This window comes from Neopelma chrysocephalum, unplaced genomic scaffold (assembly GCF_003984885.1).
Source record: "Neopelma chrysocephalum unplaced genomic scaffold, ASM398488v2 Primary Assembly neopelma1_75, whole genome shotgun sequence".
NCBI classification, from domain to species: domain Eukaryota; kingdom Metazoa; phylum Chordata; class Aves; order Passeriformes; family Pipridae; genus Neopelma; species Neopelma chrysocephalum.
This window is the reverse complement of record NW_020897736.1, coordinates 5,795,967-5,808,536: the sequence shown is the minus strand read 5'-3', so window position 1 is coordinate 5,808,536 and position 12,570 is coordinate 5,795,967. Positions and strand designations below refer to the sequence as shown.

Below are 12,570 nucleotides of genomic sequence, written 5' to 3'. Positions count from 1 at the left end.
TGTTAAGTACAATCTTCACTGTGTAATTGTGAATAGCACACAGTGTGCTCAGGAACCACATCTACACAGTGCTGTGCTTTTAAAACACTTAGATTTTGCTTCATGGAGATACCTTTGACTCTTTAGAACTAACCCCCTTTTCCAATTTCTTCAAGAACTGCTAAACTCTAGAATCTTAACAAACAAAACATCGAGAAATACACATTTGGCTATACTACTGTTTCTCAAATAATGGAATCCAGCTGTCACCTCAAAACAAAATCATTAATACTACCTAATCCCCAAAACCACATGGTACTGCTCATGGCTGGTTATCTCAAAGGAAAACAATCAAGGTGATTTCATTTTCATATTAGCCAACTAGTAACTAATAGAGTAACTTAATATGAAGCCCATCAAGAAATACTTTTCAAAATAACTACATAGCAAGACACTACAATTTTCAACGTACTGAATAAACAGGGGGAAGGAAAAGTAACTAAAATCTTGAAAAATTCAGTGTCTGGTGCATGTAAAAGCCAACTTTGCCCCTATGTCACATTCTCATGACCTCAAAAGACCCTCAAGTCTTCCCAACAAATAAAAACCCAAGTCATTATTAGTGATAGAACAGCCAGAAAGTGATGGCCTCAGTGTACTCCTCTCTGATAACTAGAGTACATATCCAGGAGGGGAGACAAAGCAGGAATGGCGCTGCTCTGCCACACCAGGGCCTGAGAAGAATTCATGTTTCAGATACTCAAAGCAAAACTGCACCATCTAGTGTCTGCTCGATCCAGAAGTGCAGTGCATCTTTTCCCTGAACTCAGTGCAAGAAAGATTTTTGGTGGAAGATTTGTAGACAAGCTCAGCAAGAAAAAACTAAAATAAATCTAGGAAGTGTGTGAAAAACCTAGGATAGTAGTAAAGCTTTCAAATATTACTATTGTAGCAATTCCATTTTTTTGCACAACGATTTAACAGTCACAATCAGTCCAATTCAGCAGAAAAATTTATATTTTCTATATTACTTCACTGTACAGTAACAATCCCAGAAAAACATAACATGGCCAGTTAATACAAAAGTTGCCTACTGAAAATGCTCCAGAGGCTTAGAAAGATGAAAGGTTAAGATGAATATTCTTATAAACTCCTCAGAAAAGTACATTTCTTCTGAAAAAAAACCCAGATGACTTCAGCTAAAAGTAGTACACTTAAGTGTGCCAGGGAAATGAAATCAAGAAGGATCTACTCCTCAGAGAAAATAATATGGTTATTAAGCAATAAAAAACTGTAACAAAACAGTCTCCCAAACCTCCCAGAAGAAAACCTTTTGAAGTGCATTAGTGCCTTTCAGGGCACTGAATAGAGTTAGTCAAGGTTTGGACTACTTTAATTAACCCATTTTATTTTGCACTTGCAATGAACTGGATGATCACTGAGATATTATGCCCAATTTGATGGGAAGTGTTTCTTGGTACAACACAAGCCATTATGTTCATGCCAACACAACCTCACTGAAAAACTAAGGAAGTATTACAACTCAATCATTTCCACCAAACATCCTGAAACAGCACACAGTGCATGCATTAAGATGATATATTTGGACAACAGTACTATTCTCCAATAGATTTGTTGTACCTTCTAAAACTAATATGATTTATAAAATCATCTTTTAAACCCATTCAGAAAATCTTTACTTGAGGAAAAAAATTCATAAAATCTCAAGAATCCATTAATTATTTTCTCAGGTCTAAAACAACTTACCCACACTTTCAACATGATTTTTTTCCCTAAAAGTATCTTATGTAGATCAGAAAGTTAAATGTTACATTTTCTTACCTTGGTTTATTCTGTGGTAATGCTTTTGAATCAACAGGAAACATTTTGGAAACAAAGACAATAACTGGGGCTGTTCCTTCACTACTGCATTTCATAAAAGCTGAAGAAACACAAAAGAAAGTTATTTTCACTTTTTTCCCCAAAAAGTATGAACAGATTATGGCTTTACCTTCATTTTACAGGCATTACTGTTCATTTTCTATTTCAATGGGTAATATGCTAAAGACAAATTAACAGAAAGAAGTAGAAAATTACTCTGGCCTAATCATTTGATAACACTGCCTGATCTTCAAGAGTGTTTCACAATAAAATGAGCACAATTGCAAAAAAGCAATGTTTGATAACAAACTACATATACTCCAACTAAAGGTAATGCTTTGATATTTAAACCCGAGTTTACCAGCTGATTTAGATGAGAATGAAAACCAGAGAGCAGCTTTAAGACTGAACTATCTATTCAGTACCTCAAAGTACTCTCCCTCCTTTCAAACAAAAGGAGGAAGTCCTCCAAATGCCCACGTGCTCATGAAATCCTACCAACGTCCCTGCAAGCACAGATATTCCTCAAACGATGAAAGATCTGCATAAAACTTGGCAAATACTTAGGAAATTCCCATAAATTATTTTTTTCATCCAACTTGGAGCACATTATGAAATTCAAACCAGACACAGCACCATTCAAAATTTCAAACAACGCAGAAACTGAATCATCATCTCCTACACTTCTCCCTTTCATCTGATATGTGAAAAGACTGCACAGTAAAGTCCTTAGGCAACCAAAAGCACAAAACTACTACTAGAAATTAACAAGATGCTCACCAAATGTGGAAGTACACTACTTTTTCATAACCAAGAGCAGTAAGATCCAAGTTTACAGAGGCAAATTTCTTCCAATTAACTTACATTGATACAGTATTGAATACTGTTTGGAGAACACCATGCTTTTAAATGTTCAATAAAGGCTGAAAAGCCCATTTCCTCACCATAGGAAAACAACTCCTAACAGTCTGTCAATCTGACATTCACATCTCACCTTTAATTGACATCTCATCCTCTTAGATTTCTTGATGTTCTCCTCAAAATATTGTTCTACAATTAATATCCAATATCCAGAAGCTGATCAGTACACTTGCAAAAATTAAAACCAAATTCAAACCACTACTGGCTAAAAATTAATGATTTCAATATTGAAGTTAGTAAAATATTCAATTCTCAATTACATTTTCAATTCTACTATTAGAACTAATACCAAATATTAACCTCATATCCTTGTAAAACCCTAGCTTTAAAGTCTTAGATTTTCCATCATCTGCATCTTGAGTTGTTGAAAAACCATGAATATATGGGATTGAAGAAAAATATGCAAATATAATCCAATCAAATTAGACTATGACATGTCAGTGACAAACACTGAAAAAGACATTACAAGTAAAATAATTATAAATTTAAGTAGAGATTACTACACATCCTAAGATCCAAAGACAAACAAAACCACCAAGACAGAAGTGACCTTCATGTTAAAGGGAGAACACCTACTCACCACTTTTCAGTTCCTGAGTTTCTGGTGGCAAAGAATCAAATGTTCGAGCTCCAACACACATCAGCTTTTCCACTCTCTCTGCCGTGATGTCAAGAGGACTGGGAACTTTATTACACACCATGGCTAAAACACATCGCTAAGGATACATATTTATATTTCCTTACTGAATGCAAATAACAGAAAAACAAATGTTTTCAATGCTTCTTTAATTCAGCCTCATGCACTAACTGCCAGCAACAACAGATCCAAAATCCTGCTCTGTCTGTCACAGTGCATACAGGTTCCTCTCAAATCAGCAACAATTTTTTGCCATTTATCAAGGGCAGAATGGAGAGTTAAGAAGGAGTAGCCCACTCTATGTGCAACTGGGAAACTGAGAACAGCACAATTGGGGCAATATTTATAGAACTAATTAGTATTTATACATCAATAATTTGTGCACATCTACTATAATATAATACATATTATATTATAAATGATGAGCACAGCAGACAAACAACAAACACTGATTTTGGATTAAGAAATTGTATGCCTAAAACATAACACCAGACATTTACAGAACCTCACAGACAGAAGACCTATGATACTATTATAAACAGGAGATCGGTTCCTTCTTCAGGAAAACCACTGAAATTTGTATATAAAACTATATAATGAAAGTGTATTGTTTTATTACCCCCAGTTTAATAATTTAGTTTCCTAAAAACAGCATGCAAGCAAAAGCACAAAGTTGGTAGAAATATAAGAATAACTGCAGATATGTAACTTGCAATGTTACAAGCAAGAAAATAAGTGCAGATACCATAGGCACAGACATAAAAAAGGAAACACATCATACCAAATCACACACTGAAATATGTGAGCGCACTTTGAAGTCTGAGAACTGCCAATAAAACCAAAAATAGTATCTTTCCTAAGGATACAGAGGACTGCATCAGATATTGGCAGCCACTGGCTACAAATGGCATTAAGCTGAACTTTAGGGTCTGCGTGCCGTGACTCCCGTGGACCAATTTTCAATCCTAAAGAGGTGACTATCTTTTCTATTTTTTCTTTGTCCCTGTAAGGAAAATAATAAATAGATATAAAACAGAGTAGTGATATGTAACAAATACCTATAATCTGTGACTATTTAAAAAAAAAAATCACCACAGCACACGGAAAGAGACATCATGAGAACTTTATAAATCTTCTCACCTTTTCATAACAGCTTCATACAGACTCCATATGTTGTCCAGCACCAACTGCACAAACAAAGGTTTCTTTCCTTTTGACTGGTAGAAGACAAACATACAGCTCATTACCAGCAATTCCTCATTTTTACAATAGGCTTAAGACTGCACTTTTCCTATGGAGCATGTAAAACCTTTATTCAAAATCAGGACAGTTATCTGTTTCCACAAAAGATCACTACTTCAACAGTCTGTCTTATAAAAGTGCTACAAGGCACAAAACCACAAAATTTAGAAGTAGAGGACAAGGGCTCCAATTTTAGAAAAAGTACCTGATAAATATGGCACATAACTACCTTGAGGCTGGTTATCCTTCTTTTTATAACTATTTATAACTATTAATCCTCACCTAGGTAAACACTAAAAAAATCATGATTAAATGACAATAAGGAAACTCCCTGAGAGATGAGATTTCCTCCATGTAGCATTTGAATAGCCAATTTTGGAATGTTCTCTGCTCCAAGGGTTGATGCAAGGCTATCCTAGTGACTTTATACCTCCAGTGATACTAACTGAACAGGTACTGAGGTCAATTTTCACAACACACTGTGAGGAATGGAATGAAAAAATAAAAACAAGCCCCAAAATAAAAATCAGGTAATATTTTTGACAACCTCCCTACCTGATCACCTTTCATTATCTTCTTTGCTTTTGTATTTAGATAATAATCTCCCCATAAAGTCTTCAGAAGTACTCCAGGCTTGATTCCAATCTTTTGGCTGTACAGTTTGGCAAAATGCTCAATGCTGAAAGGAAAAAAAAATATACCTTGACAGAAGTGCAATGCTGTTTACACATTCTTATCAGCCCAAACAACAGACAGACAGCTTGCATGAAAATCACACAAAAATCTCAAACCCTTCTTTTACTCCCACTTCTCCAGTTGTTCTCACTTTAGTTCACATTGTTTAAGTTACACCTGCAAAAATATTTAGTCCTAACAGGTCAAAAACATGAGCAGTATTTGAATGGCTTTGTTTTGTTTCAAGTCAGCTTCAAGGCTGTACTTGTTTATTTGAAATAAACATTTGTGTACTATTCCCTTAGCAAAAACTCAAAAGCATAATACAAAAGTTATAAATACTTATGTGGAGACTCTCAAACTTATTCTATGAAAGATGTCCCACAACACATTTAAATATAGTCTGTGACCAGAATACTTGCTCCCTGTGCACACAGAAAAAAAAATACATGTTTATAATTGCAACAATCCTATTTACAGAATAATGCTATTTGATATCTTTTCTTTGAAATCCAGAATTCTTAAGTTTCTACACACCTAAAAAAAGACCTGCCCATGTCAGCAAGACATGAGCTGTGAGTTCTCAACTAAGCCCAAAGAGATTTCTTTTCCAGAAATCACCCTAAACTCTCAGTACAGGGAGAACATTCAAGATTCATGTGCCAGCAGCTCCTGCATAGACATTTATAGCATTTTTCAGCACCTGAGGATTATGAGAAAAACACATGCACTTACTACATTGGATGAGGCTGGCACTGCCCAATAATCTAATTTTTTTTCTATGACAAGTCATAATACCTTCAGGAAAAGAACCCACAACCATATAACAGCAGTCAAGGCTTTCCATGATTAAGAACATGCTCCAGTGATCCATATTTCACCACACAGTACTGCTGCCAGTCCACAAGTACCTCTTGAAACTAATTAAGAAAAGTATTCTTTTTTCTCCCCTCCATTATATAATTTATAAGAGCCAGGGTCTGCCAGTTCATTGTAAGAAACACAACAGTATCAGAAAACCAACAATCTTCATTCACCTTCAACAAATACATTAAAAACACTTCAGGATGTGAGGGAGAAATCGAGAATTAGGACTGCTATGAATAAGAATCTAGCTGATTGGAATCCTGTCATTTGTCTAAGATGTAGGCACACTTTATTGGATAGAAACTAGATTAACATAATCTTCTAATGTGTAATCTGGGAACAGTTTGATCCAGACCCAGCAGCAGAACAGTAACACCACTTAACTAAGTTAGATGCACAAATATTTTTGGCTCAGATATAATTTTGGACATTAATAGTTCAATTAATGCAATCTTAAAAGTGTTTTAAGATATATAAAGCAGAAGAGGGTTTAAATTTGGGGAATCTTAACAAACACGGTCTTTTGTTCCATATTTAATAAAAAGCACTGTAAGTTTTTTAAATTCATCCTGAATCAGTTTAGTATTGGCAAAGAATAAACAGAAGGCCTACCAACCTTCTTTAGTATATCAATGTACCAATCACAAAAAGAGGACAAGTCATATCTAGCCCATTTCTTCCTCCCATCTGAAGCTAAATGACAACAAATATTTAGATTTCAGCCTTACAGAAACTCTGCAAGTAAGGTTCAAGGCACTTGACAAACATTTCAAGTGGCAGGGACGTAGCAAATACAAAGAAACAACTAAAGCTTGACCAGTTATCATTCCACTTCAGATTACCCTTGCATGGAGCATTAATCATCTGTCACACATTCCACTCTGCAGAAATATCAGTGCCAACATACACCAAGAGCTTCTGCTGAAATTCTGAGCTAGGGAAATAACTCAATTTTCAGACACATCTGCATGAAATTTAATTCTATATGCAGAGAAATTATCGGGAAAAAGGAAATGATGAAAGGAAAATAGCTATCTAAGTCTCACTTTTACAAAAATAACCATTATTTTCACCTACCATTTAAGAACAACATACATGCCTTCTCATTACAAAGGCGATCACAGGGTGTTTATGACCACATGATTATATCAGAATGTAGTTCTATAACCTATAAAATCTTAATAGTTGATCATTTACTTGCAAATATCAACTAGCTTGATCCAAAAAAATAGTTTCTAAATTGCTTTTGAGCTTATATTTCTACTTATTGAATGTACTCCGCTGTACCACTTCCTTGAAGAATCATTTTTCTTAATGTTTAACATTCCCTTGTGGCACACTTAGAATACTAACGCAAAACACAGGTCAAGTTTGAACCTCCCAAAACAAAAACTTAGCTTTTTGTTTTCATGTATGCCCTTGCACAGACTTTATCAGTAAACAAAACAAAAATAAGCTGTAAATTGTCCATTCTTTATCCATCCAGGAGAAAAACAGCAGACAGCTCTACTAAAACAAGTCCTTAACGATTTCAGCCCAAATACTCCGTGTAAGAATAGTTTGTTATCATAATTCATTTTCTCCATGAAATTTCAATGAAAAGTTACCAGTCAGGAAAGCTAAAGCCTACAGACACCAAAATAGTGTTTTCCTGCACATCATAAACAGGAAAGTAACTGTGGGCACCATATGGGAATGGAGAACTTAACATAAGATGTGTTAATGTGTAAAACAAAGGTTATCAGAAAACTCCCTCTAGCCTTCAGAAATGGAAAGGCCTCCCCTCATACATATCCTCTATGAAAGATCTCTTTCAGACTTAAAAACATGTCAGAATTGGAAGACTTGTTTTCAACTTCTTTGCACACTTCTCTGATTTTTCTTTTTATAAATTATTATTACTCGTGACAGATAGTTAAACTAAAATAGCTGATTTTATTTTCCCTTTCCTCTGAAGTGACAAGAAATGTTTGTGTTAAACAACAAACTATGCACGGCACCTTATTTAAGAGTTCGACTTTGACTTAAAAATCCCGGAGAAGATTTTTCTAAAGGTTCTGCAATATTCAAGACATTCACTGTATTACTGAGTGGATCTCTCTAATTACATTTTCATGGTGTAGACAAGGACTCCACCTCGTGGCAACCAGAACATGTGCAACCTTCACACACCTGCTGCTCTCCCAAACTAATCTACTTGTGCAATAGCTCCTGCACTGTTGCAGTTTTTGGCCTTGTCTATCCCAGTCTATCAAATGCCAGCAACTGATAAAATACTAAGTTTACCAGGCTAGGCTGGACATCACAGTGGGCCCAGCAACTGCTAAGTAAAACAGAGGTCCCTGTCACAGAGGCATTGCTGGTAGTACTTTCAGCTGTTCAGTGTTAATCTATTAGAATTGATTTATATACGGTTGCATATCACAGAAAAATCTAAAAAACATCTTTACAAATATGGAGCAACTGCAGTAATCAAGTGAAAAAAAAAAAGAAAAAAAAAGAAATCCCAGACTTACCCAAAACCCCAGCCATCAATTGCACTGGCAAATACCACATTTCCATGTTCTGGTGAAAAATACAGATGTGAATCATCAGTATCTTCCAATCCAGTACTCCAGTCATAAATTTGATCTCCTGGTGCAGTGTCTGAAACACTTTCACTTTCTGTTTCTTTCTCAGCTCTCTCTTCTAACACTTTAGAGGTAAAGAGTGCTCCGGTGACTGCATTGATCTACAGAAGGATATGTAAAAACATGCTCAGATTTATTCGCTCTTTCACAACCCTTGCATCTCAAATGCAATTCCCCCACTCTCCAAAACATAAAAAGAGAGGTTTTGTTAACAAGATAGCATTGCCTATGATTCATATGGCAATTTAAAACACAGACATTGTGTGTCTAATTCTGCACATTTGAAGACAACAGAAGTTTATGAGACTAACACCATATGAGACATAAACACCACGTAGTTTTCAAGTCAAAGTCCGCCACACCAGGACTGAATCAGATCAAGAGGATCATGTGTAACACACTTGGCCTCTCAGAACAAGGAATGGTGAAACAGAAACTTGTTACTGGCAACAAACAAAGAGGGCAAAGGGAAGCCAGCCAGGCAGGAAAGTGCTTAAAAGTAAACTCCGGGGAAACAAAAAGTTTGAGGGCAACTTAACTTAAAAGATGAATCAGCTTTATTCCTACACAAACCCATCCATATCACGAGCAGTCCAAAGAGATAATTTGTCTACCTCCAAAGAAACTTAACAGTAAAAACAAAACATTCAGCATATTATTTCTAAAAGTGAAGACTCTTCCTGATGACCTGTCAAGAGGCATTTAACACTCTTTTCTCTGTCACAGGCTTTCTGAATGAACCTCGAAACCTGTTAGAAATAAGATGTACACCAATGTTTAAAATTCGACTAAATGTTATAGTGCAATAAAATCTGCTGTGTGAACATGGCACTGTGGCCTGAATACCTGTTCTAAGATATTCTTAAGGTGCAAGTATGCCTCCTGAGGGGTGAGCTTCAGCTCCACAATCAAGCGATCGATTTTGTTAATCACCAACACTGGGCGTATATTTTCCAGCCATGCTTGTCGCAGGACTGCTTGAGTCTAAGAAGGAAATAGTTTTAAAAAATATCCATTACAGAAAGCTTGATACCACAAAAAAAGACAGAATATTAAAAAATAAAATATAATCCTAAAATTTAATAAACATATAATAAAGGACACTCAAACCAGAAATCTGACTCCTACGGTGTATAGTGTTAGTTACTGAAGAATTCTGCAGAATGGCAGAATTTCATGGCAAAAACACCCACAATAACAAAAAAAAACCTATTTAGAAAAGCATGCTTTTTTTCTCCATGGCTATCTCAGTTTTATTTTGCATTTTTTTTTCACTTTCAAAACTCTAAGAGTCCACATAAATATATGAAATTACTTCTTTAAAGAATTCTCTATACAAATATTCCATTATCTGAAAAATTGCATACTCACTGTTTCAACCCTCTATCATTACACCCACTCGCCAGCATTGTTCAGTTTTTCAGCACAACTACTTTCATACCTCAAGTGCACTGTCATTTATTAAAAGTTTTACAAAACTTCTTAAACAGCTCGTCTTTCATTTCTATATAAAACACTTCAGACTTCACTTATTCTGTCTTCCCTACCCTCTTTCTCTGTTTAATACACTTTATTTCACCTGTGGACAGACTCCTTCAACAGCATCCACCACTATGATGCAACCATCACAGAGTCGGACAGCAGTAGATACTTCTGAAGAAAAATCCACGTGCCCTGGGGAGTCTATTAAATTAATGAGATACTCCTGATCACCTAGGATCAAACAATAAATTAACATTTCAGAACAGTTTTCAAAAAATATTTCTTTCAGCCACCCAGTTATACTGCTTCAGCTACTATCTGTAACTGTCATGACATTAACTATACTACAAAAAAACCTTTACAGCACAGTGTAACAGGCATCTTGACATGTAGTAAAGACTGTACTAGAACTTGTTATTTTGAAAGAAGTTCTTGCCTTTAAGTGCCATTAATTCAAGATTTAAGATTAAAATTTAAGTATTTAGATCTAAAATAAAGGATGAAGGCAACTATTTTTATAGCCTCCACTCGGAGATAGGATTGAAGATGGTTTTCCTAACGCTGAGATGAAACTCAATTATCTTGGCTGGCTGTTGAATGCATGATTAAGTCTCTGCAGAATCCACAAATTCCTAAATGGCCTAAACACAAAAAGCCCACAAAAGAGAAAAACACAAAAGTAAAAGCTGCACACAAAAAGTTCACAACAGCAACAAGGAGACAGGGAAAACTAACAAAAGTATGTATTACAAATCACATTTGCCAGCATAAAAAACTTACCTTTCACAAAGTGCAGTGAAATTGCACTAGATTTCATTGTTATTCCTCGGATCTGCTCATCTTCTCTACTGTCTAGATATCTCAGCTGAGTACAAAAACAAAAGAACAGGTGATGAGTCTGCAGAATTATCTCCACAATTTCTTATCAACTGTCAAAGACTATGAGTGCAAGAAAACAAGGTTTAGCAAGACTAGAATTGGAATTTTCTTAATCATCACAGATTTACAATCCCAGCACGCATACACCAGAATTTCGTTAAAAAAGACAGTATAACTCTACCTTTCCTGCCAAGCGGCTAGAGATTATTCCATTGCTAGATATAAGACAATCAGCTAGAGTAGTTTTGCCTGAAAAGAAAAATAAATTACTTAGATTAAATGAATACAAACAATGGCAAAAGATGAAACAATATTATGAATGCTGACAACACGTAGTGTTCTAAAATATCAACACTAATAAAGGCTTTTAAGTGCCACAAAAACATAAATTAACTTTCAAAAAAACAAATCTGATTATTCAGCTTCACCTGTTAGGTACACATGAATTTGTTTTTGAAGAGTGGATGCAAACTTACCTGTCATGACCAGAAAAGCAATTGAAACAACAAACAGTACATCAAAACCTCAGTATAGCAGGCAATTAGAAAAAATATTTGTGTTATAAAATAAGTGTTTATTATTTCCACCTACATAACAAACTTGTTGTAGTAAGTAAACATAGAAAAAAAACCAGCCTACCTTACAAGCATATATTTCATGCTGACATTCACCATCATAGAAGTAGAAAACATTCAGTTTCAACTATTCCAAACTATTACAGTATAATGCTCTCTTAAGTTCTTAAAGATAAGCTATACCAGGCCAAGAAAAAGGTGCATAAAGCAAATTTACATCCCTGAATCAGGTTTAAGGCAGTTTAAACCCATGAAAACCTACTGCTTTGTACCAGTGACCAAAACATCTCACCACCATTCCAACACATACAAGTTTCCTCTGGGGGTCTCCTCCAGCCACAAACACCTGCCTTACCATGATCCACGTGGGCTAATATACAGATATTCCTGATGCCGGACGTCTTCTTCTGGAGGCCAACCATCTTTTCCACGCTGGTGAGCACCATGGTCGGCTAATTCTGTGAGCGGAGGACAGTATTTTATTTAGGAGTCAACTCGAGAAAACGCTTTGGATTTTTTTTTAATTACATCAACTGTGATTAGCGCTGCTCATCGGGGAAACCCCGTGGAGCGCGTCACGTCCCTGCGCCACCACCTGCACCGCACCTCGGACACCTGAAACTCGGAGAGCACGGGCCTCTTTGGACTTTAACCCGGAGCAGGAGGCTGGGCTGAGTCAGGCTTGGTTGGGGACAAACACTGAGCCGCCCGGACAGGCACAAACCTCACGGGTCACCCTCCGGCCGCGGTTCGCCCTCCCCTGCCGCCCCTTCCAGTGGGCACCGCCGCGCTGCCCCCGGGG

The 12,570-nt window shown here is 36.2% G+C and overlaps 1 protein-coding gene across 2 annotated transcripts in view; it reads right to left on the bottom strand.

Annotated features, from left to right (window-relative positions):
* Positions 1–12,570, bottom strand: part of EFL1 (elongation factor like GTPase 1) — a 69,586-nt gene that overhangs the window by 56,813 nt on the left and 203 nt on the right. The window contains exons 1-12 of one of the 2 annotated variants that reach the window (XM_027688816.1): positions 12,375–12,489; positions 12,124–12,226; positions 11,375–11,442; positions 11,095–11,179; positions 10,412–10,545; positions 9,679–9,816; positions 8,719–8,933; positions 5,216–5,339; positions 4,559–4,635; positions 4,285–4,421; positions 3,362–3,484; positions 1,822–1,921 (exon numbers count right to left, since the gene is read on the bottom strand). In XM_027688816.1, coding sequence (XP_027544617.1) covers positions 1,822–1,921; positions 3,362–3,484; positions 4,285–4,421; positions 4,559–4,635; positions 5,216–5,339; positions 8,719–8,933; positions 9,679–9,816; positions 10,412–10,545; positions 11,095–11,179; positions 11,375–11,442; positions 12,124–12,214 — 1,292 coding nt within the window. In that variant the 5' untranslated portion in view covers positions 12,215–12,226; positions 12,375–12,489. Of the gene's footprint in view, positions 1–1,821; positions 1,922–3,361; positions 3,485–4,284; positions 4,422–4,558; positions 4,636–5,215; positions 5,340–8,718; positions 8,934–9,678; positions 9,817–10,411; positions 10,546–11,094; positions 11,180–11,374; positions 11,443–12,123; positions 12,227–12,374; positions 12,490–12,570 lie in introns of those variants that run through there. The other variant, XM_027688815.1, reaches the window with a different exon arrangement.